The sequence below is a fragment of the Leptodactylus fuscus genome, chromosome 5 (assembly GCF_031893055.1).
Source record: "Leptodactylus fuscus isolate aLepFus1 chromosome 5, aLepFus1.hap2, whole genome shotgun sequence".
NCBI lineage: Eukaryota > Metazoa > Chordata > Amphibia > Anura > Leptodactylidae > Leptodactylus > Leptodactylus fuscus.
The window spans coordinates 117,149,628-117,172,005 of NC_134269.1; the positions used below are offsets into that span (position 1 = coordinate 117,149,628).

The 22,378-nt window shown below is 37.9% G+C and overlaps 2 protein-coding genes across 5 annotated transcripts in view; both read right to left on the bottom strand.

The window, feature by feature from the left end:
* ATXN7L1 (ataxin 7 like 1) overlaps window positions 1-22,378 on the bottom strand; it is a 488,131-nt gene that overhangs the window by 190,073 nt on the left and 275,680 nt on the right. The gene's annotated exons all lie outside the window — the stretch shown is intronic.
* Window positions 71-22,378, bottom strand: part of SRPK2 (SRSF protein kinase 2) — a 121,369-nt gene continuing 99,061 nt past the window's right edge. For 2 of the 4 annotated variants that reach the window (XM_075274107.1, XM_075274110.1), the window contains 5 exons: window positions 17,380-17,480; window positions 17,182-17,289; window positions 13,566-13,635; window positions 7,628-7,720; window positions 71-2,266 (listed from right to left, as the gene is read on the bottom strand). In XM_075274107.1, coding sequence (XP_075130208.1) covers window positions 2,082-2,266; window positions 7,628-7,720; window positions 13,566-13,635; window positions 17,182-17,289; window positions 17,380-17,480 — 557 coding nt within the window. In that variant the 3' untranslated portion in view covers window positions 71-2,081. Of the gene's footprint in view, window positions 2,267-7,158; window positions 7,252-7,627; window positions 7,721-13,565; window positions 13,636-17,181; window positions 17,290-17,379; window positions 17,481-22,378 lie in introns of all 4 variants that reach the window. The other 2 variants (XM_075274111.1, XM_075274109.1) reach the window with 2 other exon arrangements.

Below are 22,378 nucleotides of genomic sequence, written 5' to 3' on the forward strand. Positions count from 1 at the left end.
CTCAAATGTAAATGTTATCGATCATCTATGGGCACCAGCTGTATGCCAAGAAGACTAATAGACTACTGGATATGAAAAAAACATACATTTTATTGGACGACTGCAAGCACCTTAATTCACAATTGGTTACTGTTACAACATGGGGTATTTTCACATCTAATTATTGCAAAGGCTTGTGATTAAACCGCAATGGATAAGTTGAGAAAAGAAAAAGTGGCACCATAATTTGTAAAACCAGAAATAAATTTACATTCAACCCACAGACTTCTAAAAAAGGTTAAACAGATCTCTGCTTACATTCTAAAATCTGTATCACCTAGAACATTTGTATTCCTACTCTGTATTGTAAAGGGAGCACATGAACAATCTGAATATTGAAAGGGAAAATTCATTGCTAGTAGTTCATTTATCCAAAATACAAGTAACCAGTGCATTTCTTTTAAAAAAATAATGCTGAATTATATGTACAACTAAGCAATTGTGAAATGGGCTAGTTAATGCTCAGAATATTACACCAAATGATAGCTACTAAGCCCACTGCACTACATACCGAAGCATAAGGTTGGTTTTAAAATCTTTTAAGTTATTTTGCATATGTGCAAAAATATAATAAAGGTTAACTTGGACATCATACACATCATAACCCCCAGTGGCAATTTCCATAGCTAACAAAGTACAACATTAATATGCTCTTACAAGAATACTAACTATTGTAGTTTAGCCACAAAAGTCGAGAATCTCTTTCTTACCTAAGATTCGAGATCCTAGCTGTTACACAAGGCTTTAAATACCCCACAACTTCTAGTAGCTCTTCAAACTTCCCTCAGCTTGAACACCACTTATTTTTACACACTTCTGAAGTAGTATTAGTAAATCAAACAATTCTTAATTTTTGTTTACACGTCTCCTCAACAAAAAGACATGCAATAAATTTTCTACATATACATCTGGAATAGGTTTTAACTCCCCCCACCCACCCACCCTAAACACAAACGGTAAAACAGCAGCACTCTGGTTTAAGGAGCATTATGTCATAGAAGTGTATTTTCTCCATATACTCCTATGCTCTGTGCCAAAGAGACAGATGGGGGCAGACTCATTGGGCATACAATGCAAATGGTCTATTGTGAGTGTGCAGACTAATGTATTTTGCAAAGAGGAGGTAGCTGAAAGTATACAGAGATGGGCTTGGCCTCACCTGCAAAGATGAAATGTTGCTGCAGCAATTTTAAAACCTACAAAAATTATGAGTGTTTTAATGTGAATACATTGATTCAACTACAAAGAAGTCAACTTCCCCTAAAGTGCCACATGGGGTAATTGTTTAAAAGACAAAAAAAAAAAAAAAAAAAAAAAGAAGGAGCAGCTTCAGTTACCGAAACTCAGGAGATGTTTACACACCTTCTAGAAAAGCAGAAATTCATGACATGCACAAAGCTAAAATTACGTTGAGGAGATAGATCTGCTTTGGAACTGTAATCCCCTTACCTGTAAGTAACCCTTCATTGCTAGATGGGCAGATAACCTAACAGCCCTCTATCACAATGCAAGGGTGTTAATGAAAATAAACATTTACAAAGTGAATGTACATACACTATAGTACAAGTATGATAATCCCTCAGTTAAGGTAAAAAGTTTACAGGGCCCTTTTATTAGACCTGTTTTTCTTTTTCAAAAGCTTGGATTTACCCAACATCTGCTAAAACTTATCTTCATAAATAGTTACAAAATCTGGCAGACACATGGAAAAATGTACTTCTTGTTCAAAAAATTGGACATCTGAATGCCACGTAACATGAAAAACAAGACCAGATTTCATTATTTTTTTTCATTTTTTTTCTCCCCAGTCCCCATCCCCAAAAAAGTGGGTCAGTAAAGCTTACAGCTGAAGACATAGAGGCTAATTTTTCCAATGACCACAGCGCACACCAAGCAAAGGAAAACAAAACAGAAACAAAGTACAGTACTTTAAAAAGAAAGTCTGAGGCTAAAGCCAGATCACTCATAATCCTTTTATAGATACTGTGAAAGTCAGCGGTTAGATCCAAAGGAGCAGAGCAACTCTGAAGACCAAACATTTTCTAAGAACTTAACCAGGGATGTCTCAGGCACTCGCTAGCAGATGCGCGTTTCTCTGGGACCATTTCCAGCATTGGAGTGAGAAAATCTGTAAACTGCGCAGCATCTTCATGAGGCCACCCGTACTTCTCCACCAGAACGTCAAAGAGACTCCAGGGCTTTAGTTTAGTGATGTGTCGAAGTTCTCCTAAATGGTTTGAAGCACAGTTTTAGTAAACTGGTAGAGATGAAGTCAAATTAAATGATTATCTCCAAAAAAACAAACACAGAACAAATGAAAACTAAAGAAGAAAACAACAACAAAGCCAAGGATAGGCCAGAACAAAAAAAAATTACATTAGGGGTGAAGGCCCCACGTTGCGGAAACGCAGCATTTTTTGTTGTAGATTTTGCTGCGTTTTCTTGAGCCAAAGTCAAGAGTGGAATTAACAAAACAAAAATGTCTAAGCACTTCCTTTATATTTCCTATGCCTTTTCAAGCCACTCTTGACTTTAGCTCAAAAGACGAAGAAAAATTTGCAACAAAACATACTGCGTTTCCACAACGTGGGGCTTTAGATTAAGAAACAGTTGTCAAGCAGGTAGAAATATATATATATTATAAAGGTCTCAGAATGGGTGAAAAAATAAATAAAAGACATAAATAAAATACATACTTCAGATTCTGTTCACATAGCACATTGGTCAAAATTTCTGTACATAGGAAATGGTGCTCTGTCAGATTGGCTGAGCCACCCTTCATTTTTGTTGAGAGGGAGCCAGATGTATAGCAGGGGAACAGGGAAACTTCAGAACTGGAGCAGCTAAAGATCAGTGAGCACTGATTCTTATATTTTAACTCAATTTGAAACCTTTATGAAAAAAACAACTTCTTTAAAATGAATAATCTTAGAGAACATAATTTCACAGAATCACAGTAAAGAATGCCTGTAGAAAACTAATAATAGTGGTCTATCAGATACCACTAAATATACAACTCTGTAAACACATCACAGTTACAATATACACTCATTGACAAAAAAAATAACGCTCCAACAAGGAGTTGTTGGAATCTAATAAAACTTTATATGTGTGAATGTAATGGTGATATCTGTAAGTGATTACAATAAAACCGTATAGACGCTTTTCCCTTGACAGATTTTTTTATGGTTAGTTTCTACAAATTCTCTAAAAATGAAAAATGTTCTATTTGTGTCCTTTTTCACGGATCCCTCAATATAGTCAAATGTGTGAGGGATCCCTGAAAACGGTGACCCTTGGGTTCAAAAATGGCCATGAAAAATTTAAATTTTTTCACCATTTACATCGATTTTTTACATCTATTCACCATTGGTTATGTGAATGTAAGCTGACAGTGAAAGGAAAAGCTTATTGGGAAAATGATACCAATAGAAAGGAGACTCTATTACTCTGCTGGACTGCCTTTAGCCTATTAAAAGATGAGATACAGATGGGCACGAAGAAACACAAGTTCCATAGGTTATCCTGTGGCATTTTACCCACAGATGTTTCAGCCTGGTCTGTAGATCCTGCACACCCATAGGTTACCTAAGCTAAGCCTGCTATAAAAGGCAATACATGTGGCCACAGGATGTCCTACATATATTGCAAATATTGCCTTAAATCACTGCTAGGGGTATCCCACAAACCCCAGACCATCGCACCAGCAGTTGAAGCAGTGTGTCACATACAGTATTGATGTCTTGTGCTCAGCACGAGACATCCATACTTGAACCCAACCATAATGAGATCTCAAACAGAACCTGTATTGTTCGCTAAAGACAAAATGTTTCCAGTCTGCCTAGGTTCCTCATACACGGCACCACTGCAAACAAAGGTGATGATTATGTCAGTGGCAGGACATGTAATTGGTCCTGTGACACCAAATTTCCTTCTTCTAAGTACTTGGAAATAACACAGGCAGACACAGAGGTGTGCAAGACCTGTGTCTGGGTGGTGGATAAGTAAACTTTGAAACTGTGGGAGCTGCTGATGCTTGTTGGTGGACAAATCATCAAAGTTTGTCCAAATCATCTTGGCAGAATGTCTTAAGAGTGTGTCATGTGAGCATGTGTGGCAGTCAATAATCTTTCACCCAGAGGTAGCCACTGAGAGCCTTTTTATGGGGCAGTGGGGGAAGCACTTTTATACCAACTTGTAGTAAGACCCAGTCTCTAATCAGACCACCCCTGTGATTATTAACATATCTGCCTGAGACACAACCACATGCTGAGTTTTGCTGAAATTCAACATTTCTATCAGTTTGTGTTTTTTTTTTGTTTTTTTTTTGTCAATGAGTGAACTTAAAGGTTTTCTGGGTGTTACAGTAGATATTAATGACCTATACTCAAGAGAGGTTAATAATATCAGATCGGTGAGTGACTTGATGCTCAAGACCCTCCACCAATCGGCCGTTTGAAAAGACAGCAGCGTTTGTGTAATCGCTACAGAATTTTCACATTGCATAGCGGCTGTGCTTGGTACTGCAGCTTTGACCCATTCATCTTAATAGAACTGATCTGCAAACAGGATACATGATACTTGAACGTGAGATCATTGGCTTGTAAAGTGGAAGTGACACTCACTGCATTGCTTTAAACAGTTCATGCTTAGGGATCCTGGATATTGGACTGTTCAGATATTCATGATTTATTCATATGTAACTCCAGGAAATCCCCAAAGGGCCAGTTTGGGCTCAATTTTCATTACAGTCTGTCACCAGAAACCATCAACTCAGCCCTGCAGATAGATAGGTTAGGGTAATCTAAATTAAAAGGTGATTTCTCCTTAAGAATCAGTATCTCCGTTCCTGAGAAATTGTTGTTTTGTAAATATGCAAATGAGCTAGGAGCAATGAGGTTGCCGTTGTTGCTCCAAAGACCTCATTTGCATCTAGAGAAAAACAGCAATCTCACCAGCAGAGGCACCGATTCACAAGGTGAAACTGCCATGTGATTCAGGTGACCTTAACCTATCTATCTCCTGGGTTTTGTTGATCTACTTGGTTCTGGCCAGAGACTCCCTTCTAGAATTACAGTGTATAAAATAAAGATCTTCTTCTATTATACCTATACGGGCATGCTGCAATCTGGCTGCAATACGGGCACATGCGGATATATATATATATATATATATATATATATATATATATATATATGTCGCTAGAAGGCTGAAAGTGCACTGAATTCAGCACATTGTTGGATTTCCTGTTATGTGCCCCGGGGAAGAGCAATTGGTGCCGTTAACGATAGCTCTTCACTGTCAGAAGGGCATTCCTGACAGTCTAGCTGGGAACACCCCTATTTACAGTACTGTGTGTAGGGCTATACTGTCAGCCACTGAGCGGTGAGGAGTGTCCCCCCAGTACTAGTCTATGGACGAATACTGTCAGGAGGAGGGGGGCATTCCTCACCGCTCAACATCATGGCTGGGAGGTAAGGAACGCCCCCTCTGACAGTATAGCACTACACACAGTACGGTCAGGAGGGGCGGTCCCAGTTAGACTGTCAGGAATGCCCTTCTGACAGTGAAGAGCTATCGGTAGCAGCACTGAGAATACAGTGGCAGAAACACATTGTGTATATATATATATATATATATATATATATATATATAGTATGTGGTATATAAAACTGCATGTGCCTGAGGACATGAAAGGTCCTCTTTAAGGACCTTTTTCAGTGGGAGACAATAACCTGAACAATAAATCATACAAAAGATTCATTATCTGCAAATGAACAAGAGAAGATGGTTTGCTGTTCTGTCACTGATCACATCGAATAAGCTGTTTATAGGCCGCACATCCCCTCATATAAACAGGGAATAAGATGGCAATAACGTAAACTATAGGGGGAGAGGAAATCAAATGAATGAGCAAACAATCATTTGTCTACAAAACCCTAAAGATAATCGAAGGATATAAATGTAAGATATATATATATATATATATATATATATATATATATATACTCGGCTATCAGCACTTGAATTTGTTTTCTTATAGAAAACCTTCATAGCACAGCTTTAATTTTTCAAGTCCACTATAAGAATTGAACTCTGCCCTATGATTGGTTGCCACTTTGGATGCCCAAAGTATTTCTCGCAGACAGTTTCAGCTCCACAATGGATATTTAAAAGGCTAAATTCACACACAGGAGATTTGTTGGAGAGATGTCTGCAAATGTCCCGTACATATAAATGGGGCTTCTGGAAATCCACGCGCTTCCGCACATACATAAATAAAATAGATTTTCAGCAATAGAAATGAACAAAAGGACTAAAACTCTTGTAACCAACTGATGAAGATAATATGGAAGCTGATGGGTCCTTGTCATTCTATTCCAACAATTATTTGGAGAACGTGAGTTCATTAGACTTCTAAATCTAAATCATATCAGTGAAAGTACAGCATGTTGTGCTAGTGATTATATAGGAGAGTGTTACATCTTTTCAGTTGGACACAATATATTTTAAAGGGGCTCTATCACGGGGAAAAGTCATTTTTAGCTAAGCACATCCTTGGATAGCCTTTAGAAAGGCTATTCCACACCTAACTTTTGTATGTAAATTGCCTAAGTAATTTTTGAAGAAGTCTGTTGTTATTCATATGCTAATTAGCAATCTCCATGCAATCTGGAAGTGTCTGTGTGCACCCTCTGCTCTATGTGTAGGAGAGCAGGGAGAGGAGCCATCAGCAAAGCAGCCTCTCTGCTCTCATACACATAGAGAATAGCAGAGAGGGTGCACAATTAGACTTCTGGGGTGCACAGAGAAGGCCAATTGGCATATGAATAATAAAAAAAACAAAAACGGACTTATTAAAAAACTACTGAGGCAATTTACATACAAAAGGTAGGTGTGGAATACCCTTTCTAAAGGCTATGCAAGTATGTGCTTAGCTAAAAATGACTATTCCCAATGATAGAGCCAATTCAAGGAACAATCATGTACAATCTCACAATAATCTGCTGCTATGGTATGTAATGTTGAGTGAAATTTAACTGAGAGTGGACAATATGTAGATAACCATATGATTAAGGATAGATTAAACACTGCTCTGTGGTGTTAGAACACGGTTACCTTTTTTGGTGAAAAAATCCTTGGAATATTTCCCCAACATAGCAAATTTTCGAGGGATTTTTCCCAGCAGTTCAGTGATCAATGCTATGTGATCTGTATTTGGAGAACATTGCCAGCAAAACAGAAACATACAACTTATCAGTACAATTTGTACATTTACGAGTTAGGCCCTGGCACAGACAGAATCATTTTGCATGCTGTAGAATCTGGATATGACGATTATTATTATTATTATTGTTTATGCGACAGAATCAGAGAAGCCTCCACATGATCTGCGTATCAAATACATTTTGGAAATCAAACTTCATGACAATTAAAGTATATTGTGAATGTACAAATCCGTAGTTCTTAGGTTAGCAATTATAATGGAAGCTCAACATAGCATAGGAATCTGGTACATATCAAAGAACAGCAGCAAGGATTTCATTCTGTCTGTATCACAGTGCCTTCTGTAGGGAAGAGGAACTACCTCTGCGATTGAAGAATTCCCGAGAATATTTTCCAGACAGAGCAAAGTGTCTTGGGATATTGCCTAGAAGCTCAATGATGTGTGCTATATGGTCTATGAAGGAGAGAAAAAGAGGAGTGAAGGAGTGAGAAAAAAAAAAGTACAGAATGAAATAAGAAAAAATAAAAGGGAGGGGAAAAAGAATTAATTACAAAAGAAAAAAAAACCTCAAAACCAATTATGTGGCAAACCCATGCGGATCAGTGACACCATTAGTAGTTTATATGACTAGTGTTCATGTTGCAGAATAAACCAAGCCATAAAGCATGGGAATGAATAGATTCACAGACAGAAAATAGAAAAGCCTTGCTATGCCAGTTAGGAAAATTAGTCCTTCAATATGTCTTGTAACCACTAGCCTTCATACACGATTTATAGATAGCATGAAGAAAATACAATTAATACAATGAGCTGAACCTTCTATAGGCGTGATTTGCTTATGCTAACATACATTATAGTCAGTGCTAGTATTTTGACTTTCCCTTCCAGAGCCTTACCGATAAAGAACATTTTGTATTAAATAATCTGCCTTGTAATTCTAAATTCTCATTACTTTACCATTTCTACTTTGAGTGTTACAGAAATGAATGAAGCTTCTTTCACCAAAAGCTAATGAAGACTGGGGCAAAGGTATCTCCTGTCAACCTGCATTGGCATGTATACCCAAACTCACAAAAGTTTGTGTGTGTGTATATTACATATATATATATATATATATATATATATATATATATATATATATATACATATATATACACACACACACACACACACGAATTTCTGTCTGTCCTCCCTTCGTGACCAAACGATTGGACTGAGCTTCACCAAATTTGGCACACAGATTAAATTAGGTATCTAGGAAGGTTTTAGACTGGGCCTCAACTCTCTGAGATGTACCATTCCTGGGGTACAGTATTCCCAAAACAATGACCTGCATTAGTCAATACAAACCTATGACTCACTCATATTCCAACTGCCATACACATGGTCACTCCACGTACACAAAGTATTACTCCAGGTGTATCCAACACTGCTATCCAAACATCAGAGGATTAGATATACACCTCAGCACACAGTATCACACGTCGGAGGATTAGATACGCAGCTCAGCACACAGTATCATACATCGGAGGATTAGATACACAGCTCAGCACACAATATCACACATTGGAGGATTCGATATACAGCTCAGCACATAGTATCACATGTCAGAGGATTAGATACAAAGCTCAGCACACAATATCACACGTTGGAGGATTCGCTACACAGCTCAGCACACAGTATCACACATCGGAGGATTAGATACACAGCTCAGCACATGGTATCACACGTCGGAGGATTAGATACATAACACAGCACAGAGGATCACACATCAGAGAATTACATACATAGCTCAGCACACAGTATCACAAATCAGAGCTTTACTCCAGGTTTCCATAGCAACCCAGACATTTTTCTTCACTGCTGTAGGTCAGCTTTAAAGGGGCAGGGCGCCGTATATGACACTGTTACACAAGGTTACATTCACACAGCTTTATTCCAGGTATCCAGTACTGTTCTTGCAGAAAAAAAAGCAGCACAAAAGCAAGTTGTGTGAATACAAACTAAACACTGACTGCAAAACACAAATGGGTTTAGGGACTCTAACCTACAAATATCAAAACTGTTTCAGAAATATTGAAAATTGGCATGTTTGGGACGCTAAACCCTGGCTATAGAACAAGTTGGTGTCTTAATGGTCCTAAACCTGGTGCTAGAGGCTGATACAAATTATTCACTAACTTGTATGAGAATTTGTGAGCCCAGGCAACAGCCTGAGGCCGCTTTCACACAGCAGAGTTTGGGTTGGGGAACTCAGAACATCAATTCGGCTGAAAATCCAGCCAATACATGAACAGAGTTTCCTGACCCATATTTGACCATGTAAAACTATGGCCTTATGCAGATTGACAGAAGGATGAACTCTATACAAGGGATGGTTATATTCCTTACAAAAGCCTGGCAAATCACACCTAGAAATAAGCCATTTACTGCTTTCTTGTGTCTATATACTACTGCAGCTGAAGCAAAACCTTTCAAACCAATGCAAGTCTTACACAAAGATTTAATGGCATCTGACACTATGAGATAATATGAGCTTGCTGAACAATTTCCATCCACTTCACTCTTCATTATGAGAAGAAATAAACACATTTAAACAATTACATGGAAATCAATACCACAGCAATAATATGTAGCTTCTCTTTTTCATGTCCTTTGGAATAAGGCTTGATCATTTAAAGTGTACCTAAAATCCTAAACACTTTATTTTGGTTTCATAAATCAATAGGGTTGTAAACTTTGTAATAGGTTTATTAAGAAAAATGCTTCTTTCTCCTGTTACTTCTCACCTCTCCTTCCTCACTGTATTTGTACACAGAGATAATTGTGGTCCACTGACTTCTATGGAGGGGTGAGGAGGCAGGTAGAGAGCACAGAGACAAAGTCAGGGTCTTATCTCCCCATAGAGGTGGATAACATTTCAATGAATAACCCAGCTATATCAGGAGTCCCTAACATTTAAACTACTATAATGCCTATAATCTCTGCTCTGCCCATCCTCCACCTCCATAGATTTCAAGGACTTGAAACTAATTTTCGAGTGAATGGACTGCTGGAGTAACAGTGTTTAAGAGAGTGAACAATGCAGTGGATGGGAGGGAAAAGCATGAAGAAGCAGCATTTTTCTTTAAACTTTCGGACCACTTTTGATTTCTGGCAGAATTTGACTCATTAATAAATTTTGTAATATACGGCATTTCTTTATTCTTTCCTTTGCTTCTGTATTGAGAGTTATTCCTGCCTCTCACTGAGTAACTGTGTAGGGATTACGAGCTTGGAGTACAGGGCTATGTAAAATGCAGATCAGTTATATCTCAGGCGTTGTAAAACATAGAAGCTTGCTTTTTTGGCCTCATGTGAAAGAGGAGATTCACTGCAGTTTTATATATATTTCCAGAGAGATCACTGGTTGAAAACAGTCAGGATTATGATGATATTTATATGCAGCTACAACTATCTAACTATAACTATCCCACGCCTGATTGTTTTTTCAATGATATCTCTGGAAATAATATAGATCGCTCTGCGCCATTAAAACTTAGTGTTGTATGAAAGAAGAGAGTCTCCTCTTTCATGTGACACCAAAAACAAAACTCTACCTTTTTTAAGACCCTGAGATATAACTGTTTAAATGACCCTTTTCTACCCTCATTTTCTATACATTTTACATAGCCCTGTCCTCCAAATCTGTACCCCACAGCTGTTATACAGAAGAATGAAAAGAATAAAGACATTCAGGATTGCACAGAAAGGAGCCAAAATCTGTTAATAAAGTATATTACAAAATGTATTAATGATACAAATACTGCCAAAAAAATCAAAAGTTGGCAAAACGTTTACTTATGCTTTAACCACTTTAGTACCGGACTTATTTCTGGTCCAGGCTCAGACACATTTTGGGGTTTTTTGTATGTGCAGTTTTGAAGGCTATAACATTTTTATCATTTGGGTTATTCAACTAATTTCTGCTTCTTTTTTTCAGTGACACATCGGGCTTTATGTTTTTTTTATTTTTGCATGTTTTTTGTTTTTTTTTATATCCAGAAAATATAAACAAAAGAGGAAGGAAAACATGTCTGTTTTTCACTCTTATTATTTTATTTTTTTTTAACAGCACAAAGTGCTACTAAAAAACTTTTTTAAATTATTTTTTCTCTCCGTTACAGTAATTTTTATTTTGTATGGTGTCATCAGGGGTGAGGCTAGAATCTGTAACAAGGGAGAACAAGCAAGCCACTATCCGTACGTTTATACTTTATGGGTGGTCTGGAAGTGGTTAATAAAATATATTAGTTTAAATTTTATATTATCAACTACACGGCTGGTTTATGAAATTAAAGGGATTCTATCATTAAAATCCCATTTTTTCTCGATCACATGTAGGAAAAGCCTTAAGAAAGGCTATTCTTCTCCTACCTTTAGAAGTCTTTTTTGCGCCGCCGTTTGGTAGAAACGCCCGTTTTTTGTCTGTAAGCAAATTAGTTCTCTCGCAGCACTGGGGGCGGTCCCCAGCACTCAAACAGCACTGGGGGCATTCCCAATGCTGCGAGAGAACTCTCCAGCGCCGCCTCCATCTTCTTCAAGAACAGCCTCTCCCTGCTTCTTCTTCCGTCCTGGGTTTCAATCTTCTAGGCATGCAAAGTCGGCTCTGCCATCGGGCCTTGAGCAGAACCGACTGCACATGCCCGGAAGCCAGAAGAAAATGGCCGATTACACAGTAAACTGGTGTAAGCGGCCATTTTCTTGTGGCTGCCGGAAATGTGCAGTTGGCTCTGCTCAAAGCACCAATGGCAGAGCCGACTGCGCATGCCCGGCAGCCACAAGAAAATGGCCTATTACACAGTAAGCTTGTGTAAGCGGTCATTTTCTTTTGGCTGCCGGGCATGCGCAGTTGGTTCTGCTCAAAGCCCGATGGAAAAGCCAACTGTGCATGCCTAGAAGATTGAAACCCAGGACGGAAGAAGACACAGAGAGAGTCTGTTCCTAAAGAATATGGAGGTAGCGCTGGAGAGTTCTCTCGCAGCATTGGGGACGCCTCCAGTGCTGTTTGAGCGCTGGGAACCGCCCCCACTGCTGTGAGAGAAATAATTTGCATACAGACGAAAAACTGGATTAATACCGAACAGCGGTGCGGAGAAGACATCTAAAGGTAAGAGAAGAATAGCCTTTCTTAAGGCTATTCCTATGAGTGATTGAGAAAAAAAATGGGATTTTAATGATAGAATCCCTTAAAAAAAAACAAGAGTGTAGGTACGCTTCAACAGAACACTATGCAGACTAAAGTATGCTATTTGAAAAAGTGCAACAATATATTACTCCATATGCCATCATTTTCAAAAGCATGTTCAATAATAGTGCCATTTGTATTGTAAATTTTGGACAAGCGACAAGTGGTTAAGCAGTCACATTTCCATGTTGCGGGATGGGGAGGGGGTGCACTTCTTGGTCTCTCCTGACACATGTAAGTGACCACTCAGCTACTCAATGACTGAAGTAGGTAACAACTATGACCAGTGTTTGGAGGAGCCTTCCCATTCCCGTCACGAGAGAGACTGGGAAAAACAGAGACCAAGCAAGACTCAGGAAGCACAGGATTGGAAGAAGTGTGGAGAGCGGACGCTTAAAAATATATTATTGTCTAGACAACCCCTTTAATCATGGAAAAAGATAGGTGTATATAAAGGTTGATCTTTTCCAGAATTTAGACCTACAGTCAAATACTGAATTTTAACACTATACTTCTGAATATGCACGTGCATTCAGAAAAGTTTCTGATGGAGTGGATTTTTTTTGCTATATTCAAGGGGCATGCCAGAATTCTGGAACGCAATAGAAATATTATGGATTCAAAACTCTGCATTATGCCCAGAATACCAGGTTAGAGCTTTTTTTTCTCCTACATGTCTATAGCAAATTTAAGAATAAATTCAAATTCATTCTACTGCAAATTGTGGGCAAATTTTCAAACAGAATAGACCCAAATTTGTCACTTATGAATGCGCTCTTACTGTAAATATGGATTTGTGTCACAGTTTATCTGAAATGTACTTTTTTTTTTTTTTTATAAGTTAATGAAAACATTAATTTCATGAACATTATAGTATTTCCTTGCTTTAAAAATGACATACCTAAATTATATAGTTCATGATAAATTACTTATACTGTACTCAAATACAAATGAGACTACCTAATATCATTGTTTTGCAGCAAGTTAGTAAATATTGGATTTCTTGAGAGTGATTATTCCCATCACCAAAACTAGACAGATATATAAGGGATAGCAGTGTACAGTACGCACCTTCATCTCTAGAGTAGTCTTCTCCGGAATGTGGTTCAAATAAATAGTCTCCAGTTGCTAGTTCAAATGCCTACATGGGAAAACAACCAGAAAAGTCATGTAGTTAAAGAAAAAGGTAAATGTGGGAAGCTGCCATTTTCTATGTGAACGCACACATTTTTCCACAAAAAACAAAAACAAAAACCATTTCTAAACAAATATTTGTTATTATATGAAATGGGAAATTCCTTCCTTTCACTGTTGCCTATTTGTAGCTGTCTTTTCCTCTGCAGGACTGGATAGTTCTATCAATGGAGGAAGTTTATGAAAATATGTATAGGTTCTGATCTTGTGGTAACCACAAGACAAGTGCCCCCAACGCTCTATGGATTCCACTAACAACGTGGTCTTTCATTTTAACAAGCACAATAAAGTTCATGAACAAACACCAGCAGAAAAAAAAGTTTCCCATAGCAACCTTTCACATTGCGGATTTAATTTCTTGAACGTTAAAAGAAAAAAAACAAAGCTGCACTGTACAGGGATGACAAACATTTCAAACATATCTGTTATTTATGATACTGGAAATTATAAATATGATATTTCTAAAAACTACTAAAGACAAATAAAAAATACACCTAGCATATACTGTGTCATAAATGATCCCTTCTTGTCTGCATACTGAATTGTCCAGATACGAAATATACAAAATTTCATCGGAAGTATGTATATAGTGGTCTCAGCAGGTTTTCTTGCTATATATGGAATAGGATAGTACTTTTGGTAAAGGATAGTACTACTAATATTCTACAAGGCTTTAGGACCCAATCACTGTCCTTTTAAAAAACTGAAAAATTCTAACAAATCGCTACTACGTATACATGGTTGTAATTCTTTTAAGGGATACACTTCCAGAATTTGGCCCCTTACTACAGTCATCCTAAACAGTCATACACTCCAGATACATTTCAGCTTACAGATTACTAAGACTTATCAGGGAATGCTACGTACGGTAGGTAACATTCTGCAAGGATCACGTATAGTGTTACAGCACAGATGCTCAAAACGGAGTTTTGTTTTTTTTCCCTGCTGTAGTGAGGTTAACGGTTAAGGGCAAAAAAGTTTTTTTTTTTTTTTTACTGCTGGATATTTCTTAAGAATCTTCCCCAATGTCTGTTGCTTTGATTGTTATTTTATCACAACAGTCTATAGTGCTTAAGTATTTAATACATTTCTGCATATATTTATTAGTTGCCTTTTAAATGTAAAATACTTGTCACATTACAAAACAAATGTAGTACAGAAATTGCTGTTAATCGAAAAGTATCTCAGCACTTTCACCTGTGATAAAATATCATGTCACAATTTATCTATAAATCTAAAAACTCTATAAATCTATAATTTATCTATATGGGACTTGCCAGGGCCTTTGACTATAAAAATCTTTCAAAATTTTATTTTATGGATGATTTTATATTCTGGGTTATAAATCTAGGTATATTCAAATATAAATACATATAAATACAGACAAATACACACACAGGTCAGCTATTATATTAAAACCAGCTGGTTGACAATAAGTAGGCCTCCCCTTGTCCCACCTGGTATCTGGCACCAAGATGTTAGCGACAGACTGCAGAACTTGTGCAGAGCTGCAGGCTTTTTTTCATTAAATAAACTGTAGTACCAAGTACCAGTGTTACTATACATTTCAGTTGTAATCTGAGGGCCATCAAACTGAAAATCTCATTACAGCAATTTAAAAAAAAAAAGCAAGGTATTTTTTTTTTATTTTTTTTTTCAACCTAGCCTATGACACAAAGCTACTCAGGTAAAGTATAGTGATCTGCTCAACAATAAGAACAGGCGAGCTATTATCTTTGTAAGAAACTGAGCCATTTTTTCTTTGTATGTTGTGATGTATGAATGTGTGTATATGTTCATATAAAAAAACATTTTGTATGAGTTTTTCTTCCCTCTATTTGTTTTCCACAGCAGGTAGGTGTGTGCCTGTAAGGTGGGTGTTTCTTTGATTATGTAAACTTTGTCTGCAACTCCCATACAGCAATTTTGATTGCAGTGTTTCTCTGCGACTCCTTCACTTACATAAATTAATGGAGTTCATTGTGACCTAGGGTCAACACAAAGATCTATTGTTGTGCGGCCACACGGTGGCTCAGTGGTTAGCACTGCAGCCTTGCAGCGCTGGGGTCCTAGTGTTCAAATCCCACCAAGGGCAAAAAAAACATTTGCAAGGAGTTTGTATGTTTTCCCCGTGTTTGCATGGATTTCCATCCCATATTACAAAAGACATACTGATGGGGAAAAATGTACATTGTGAGCTCTATGTGGGGCTCACAATCTACATTTAAAAAAAAAAAAAATCTATTGTGGTGTGATGGCATTTCCGGTCAAGTTGCTGTGTAGGCCTAACCTAAGTTTGCTGGCACACAATTTAGATTTACATTAAGTTCTGGGGCCACTAAGGCTTACAAATGCGGATTAACATGAACTGTGTATCATTAATGGCTGTGCAGTACCAGAGAAACTCTGTGCCAGTAATGAGATATAGCTGGCCAATTTTATTTCAGCACAAGAATTGCAAACACATAATAAAACTACTTATCAAACAAGCCCACAGTTATCACACCTGATCTCTACCTAACAATGTACATTTAGGCTAAGGTCCCACGTTGCGGAAAAGCACCTGGTTTTTTTTTTGTTGCTCTTTTTTTTTTTGAGCCGGAGCCAGGAGTGGGTTGAGCAGAAGCTAGAAGTATGAGGGCATATGGGTACAAGGGACTCCAATTCATGCGGTCAGACTCCCGAAGGGAAGGCACTTATTCCCTAGCCAGTGACTAGAGGATAACTTTGACTTCCCAGAATAGAATTTATATAGAAGACAGGAAGGCAAGCTACTGTCAGACACTTCTAACAACAGTATATCTCCTGGCAGTACATACACATGCGTCAGTGGAAGATAGATTGCTCACATTTAACTGTACTTACTGCCATCACCCAGTAGGTGATGCCAACATCATTACATGAAATAGATGAGGCAAATGAATGATTGTCAAAACTGGTTTGACTGCAGAGGGAACATGCTTCTGTTAGGATCATCTAACAACAAATGCAGATGTGTGGAAGTGATACAATGATTCCATGGATGGGAGGATAAGAGTCTGTGAGTGGTGACAATAATATATACTAGACACTTAATATAGTGTGATCATCTATAATTTCACTTCTATGTAGATCACATCCTCATGCTGGGTGCTTAATATAATACCGAAAGATATTTACAGGATTTGCTAAGCAATGATATCTCTCACATATGGCAAGTGCACCCTGTTCTAATGCTTCAGAAAGCTTCCTGTAAAAGCTGAAATACTGCATAGTTTAATAGAGGATCATTCACTTATGGGGCAGCCAGGATCTCAATTATTTTGATGGTACAAGTCATTGCTGGTAGCCAGTAAACAAAAACCAGCAGGAATATCTTTGCCGGATCAGCAGAGAACTGAAGAGTACAGATTTTTTTTTTTTTTTTTTACTTTTGCTGGTTTCCTTTTTTTTAAACTCCCTGTCAACCCCTATAACAAAGGAATCCAATACACTGAAGGTGATAAACTCTTACCATACAAGCTGTACTCCAGATATCAGCAGGAGTGCTATACCCCGCTCCTATGAGAACTTCTATGGAGCGATACTGTCTGGTCTGTATGTCTTCAGTGAAGTGTTTGTGCTGCACAAAGAAAAAATTCCTTTACAAATGAGAAGAGGTAATACATTTAAATGCATACTTTCCAGCAGTATCAATGGAAGCTGTACATACCACCCAACAAGCGTTTCCAAGATCTGCAATTTTAACTCTAATGTTGTCAGCATTTCTAGGATCCAGTGGGTTCACTAGTAGATCTGCGGCACGCATTTTATCTGCAACATAAAAGTATTTAGTAATTAAACACTACCATACCAAGGAATAAGAAAGAATTTTGGTTACATTTGAAATATTTGCACTAAAATGGTCATGCTCTTCCACATGGTATTTTAAGTGGTGGATATTTGCCTCAAATTCCTCTTCCATTATCACCCCCAACCCTGGTTTCCCATCACTGACTGGGCTTTCTGTTGCAGATTAGGCTCAGAGGAATGAGCCTAAATCAGAGGGGTGTTTGAATCCGGCAGGACAGTTACTTTTTAGCATCTTCTTTCTATCTCTACCTTCCATTGAAGACAATTCGGGTGGAATCTGCCACGGATTTTGGGGCAGAATCCGCCTCAAACTAAGCGCCAGATTCTGCTGTGCTAACATACCTCAATGATTATATTAATTACAATTTTGAAGTGTTATACACTACATTAGGCATGTTATTCTTTAAACGACACTAAACACAGATAATACACAAAGAGAAAACAAAAAATACCAATAGCACTTCCTTCCTCTCCTTGTTCGACTTTGTCTCATATTAACTAAAACTGAAAAATAAAACACAATTTTTATTTGTTGTAGGAGCTTAGCCGCATCCCTCCTGATCACTGTCCGATGTCTGGCTGTAAGACAACTGGCTGGAACAGTAACTTCCCTGATGTGCTAAGGTTACAGTAAGACAAAAAAAATCGTAAAGGCTCAGCCCTTTACCAAGCCCTGCAGTCACCAGACAGATGGAACTGAGCAGCAGGAGATTAACCATTATGTTCCCTATAGGATTTCTACAAGACTTATCAGAGGATACTGCAGAAGATAATTACTATTATATTTTCTCTTTCTTATGCATCACCAGCAAAACATCAGCACATCACACTGTCCCAAGAAGGACTCGCATTCTAAATCATCTAGAAGTATGTATAGCATTCATTTCTAGGTTTCATGGCTTGAATGGGGTAAATGGTCTAACGTAATATGCATGCTGAACAAAACCCAAAAAGGAAAAGGAAGAAAAAGTGCTGAGATTGCAAAGACGATGATTCAAATATTGCATTATGAAGGTTTACAATGGTAAAACAGCATAAAGATTCAAGAAATGTACATGTGATGTGGTTAAGGACTTATACAGTATATATGTGATGTGGTTCAGGACTCTTCTATAGTTCTTGAACAGGCAACCCATAAAGTCCAATAGGGCCCTACTAAACCTCCAGATGCCATGAATTTTTACATGAGGCACAAAGATGGTTTTGTCATTGCTTTTAAAAAGGAAAAAACGGAGGCATAACATCAAGCCAAAGAGTGGACCCAAATTGTCCCAAAACGTGCACATGAGGTCTGGTTATACATGACATAGTATTTATGCAAGAAAATATTGAAATAACAGGAGGTGTGGATGCTAGATGTGCCATATACTATATGGAGTGTCTCACAAAAGACATATATAACGGACATTCTAATACTCAATTGCTATTTTTTACTTTGGATTCCTACCACTAATATGCACCAATTCAAACATAGAATACATACAGAAAATAAAAATTACTTGGTTTGGGAATCCAGAGGCTGCTTTTGCAAGTTTACTAGATGAAGATATGTCAAAATACATCTCCTGTCAGGAGTACAAAAGAGGCGAGCAAGTACTATACTTTCCTGCACTCCCCTCCATGGAAGCAGAACAAGCATACTAAACTGACCTCATTAAATGAATTCACAGCAGCAAGCCAAGCTGCCACTTTATACCATGTTAGCATTCACTTCCAAGGCCTCTCTGCTGCAGCAAGACAGGGGGAGTTTCACCAGTATAATTTATGGATCAAGACAAAATCAAAGTCACTGACTGAATTAACTAAAATAAAGCTTTACTTTGTGCTTCGGATTAGAACACGGTGAGATGTTCAATTTTCTAATACAATTGTATTCACATAAGAAGAGATTTTTCTTTTTTTTATGTAAGCAAAAGTGTCTTGTGTGTGGTACATACAAAATCTTTTTAACAATCTTTTGAGATTACAAAAACATAGCCGCATTTTAAGATACAATTTCAAGACAATAATGATGCTGTATCTGGTATTAACTTGAAAGGGACTGAACTACTGTACAATACCAGTGCAACCAATTGATGAGAATGGAACAAATTTCAATTTTCGTTTTTTTACGCTCAGCTTTCCAAATGTTAGAACTTTCATTGTTTTTCAGTCCACAGAGTTGTATGAGGGCTTAATGTTTGGAGGACAAATTGTGCTTTCTAATGGTACCATTTAATATTTTGTATGCTGGACAGCTGGAAAAAAATTTGGTGCCCTGCAATTTGTACTGTGCACATAAACGCCCTACAATGTTGATATAAACAGGTGTCTGGGTACATGGCAGGGCACCAAAGGAAAAAAAAAGCCCAAATTTTGGGCTGAGTGATTAATACTTAAATCAAAATTAATTGTGATTTATCAGGCATTTTATCTCAATTATAAGCAATGACAATTTAGGCCCCCGCCCCTTTAAACCACACAACTTTTAGAGTATGAGAATGTGTTGGTCGAGAAGCTTTCTTCAGAACACAGACTATTAAAAAGTGGAGGCCCAAAGGAGGTGACCAAACATAAAAAGCAGTGTTACTCACCTCTACTGTATGATTCCCGGCTGTCTTAGATGCTTTTAACTGATGTCAGGAACATCAATCACAGGCCTCAGTGGTTGCTGTCCTCAGTCAGAAGCTCTGAAGGCAGCAAGGAGTCACCCCAGAGAGGTTTGATCACCTCCCCCGGACTCCGCTTATTATACTATGGAATTTGAAAACCCCAGTGTATAATAATAGCACTTCCAATATGTTCGGTACGAACGAAACTGAAGATACAACCAAGCAAATAGAGTAATAACCAAACTGAAATAACAGACGTGAACAAAATCACTTTGATTATCCTGGCTGACATTCGGTTTTAGTTATTTTCGGATTAATTGTCCAGCCCTAGAGGTAACCTCCAAAACGTGACCCCATTTAGAATGCTACATATCTCAAGAAACTTATAAGCAGGTCTACTGATAACTCTGACCCCAATGGAGATTTCCAGAATTTGATGAAAACATGCACATTTTACACAAATATGTCCTCTCAGTGCCCATTATGTTGTGACCAGAGTGTATTGTCTGCGACATTTACGCCATAAATTATCACGCATGTTCTCGCATTTATGGCAAAGCCCATCCTGTAACAATTTTCTCCTGCTTGGACACAGAAGGCAAATAGCAACTTGTGTATAATGGTAATATTTACTGCACTGTGACCAGATTAGAGGCTTACCGATGTTGAAAACTTAGAAAACCATGAGCAGTGACCCCTTGGGTCAGAGCTTCCCAATACTGAATAAAGCAAAGTATGACACAAAACTGTACAAGCTCTATGATAGCTCCTTGGGCTACACCCACCTTTTGCATTTACAACAGGAAAAGGCAGCCATATAGAGCCGCAGAATGTCCCCTCTTTCTGGATATTGCTGGCAAAATGGTTTAGGCCTTAACGGCTTGTAGGCCAGCAATTTCACATCTGCTCAGAAAACTTTTACACTAATGTTCCACAAAATAATCCCTTGTGTCTAGCTGTACGGTGGCATGTGGCACAGTCAGACACAAACAGTGGGATCTTCCTAAAACGCTGCTTGGGACATCACTGAGAAAAGGTAGTAATAGGTCAGGTGTTCTGACAGCTTGCTGTGTGCATTGGGTACCGCTGTCCATATCAGAGGCTGTTCTAAGTTAACCCGTAAGCCCGAAAGTATCACTGACTATACTTGAAACAAGAGAGGGGTGGACCCCTCAGACCAAGTCCTGTCGCTGTATAACACCATGGCAGGGAAAAAATAGAAGAATAGAACACCGATGGCCATGTACAAAATATTTGTGCTTTGCTCATCAGCAGCGCAATGGGGAACTTCTTGGAATTCTAAATAATATCAAGATCTGGAAGGGGACGATACCGACACTTCAGAAAGTATCTTGTCAGCATTTTCCCAATGAAATTCCATACAAGGGGAAGACACAGAATCAGTGTGAGGTATGTTACAAAAGGGGCATCCATACAGATATTACATACTAATGTGAGACATGTCTCAAACAACCTGGCCTGGGACTGAATATGTATTTTAGAACTCTCTGAATAACTGAATTTTATAAACTTCTACCCTATTTGAGCCCCAAAAGTTTTACTCCTTATTAGTTCTAAATGGTGCACTCCTATCTGTACCAGACATTTTTCTCCTAATAGGTGCATGCCTAGTTATAGCGTGTAATTTCTATGTAAAAAAAAAAATGTAATCATGGCCTCAACTCTGAAAAGTAACAATTATTCCATTATTATTCTTGGAACTGTAAAACTGCGACAGCCGATAAGTTTTGAAAACTTAATTTTTTTTACAAGTAAACATTTCAAGCAACTAGGGGACACTGCCAAGGGCATCAGGGAGCTGCCAAAAAACAGGGTCTGGAGCTGGGACAGGCAATAGCAGCCTCATATTAGACCATCAGTTTGATCAGAAGGATTAACCGTGATTGGGGCACATTTATACAAATTCATTGCTGCACCAACATGTTCCCAAAATATTTGTTGTAATAATTTTTTCGTTTTAATTTGTAATAAGAAATTCATCAAGTCCATCTCACAGAAGAGCATCAGCTTGATCTGAGGGTTCAATTATCAGCATTTTAACGCCTACAGGACACAGTCATTTTTTATTTTTGTGCTTTTTTTTTTACTCCCTGCTTTCCAAAAGCCATAACTTTTTCGTTTTTTCTCATGAGGGCTTTTTTTTTTTCAAAAGATATATTGCACTTCAAAAATGCTTTTAATCTACTATACAATTAAAAAAATTCTGGCACTTTTTTAATGGGTTTTGTATTTATAACTGTCGTTGTA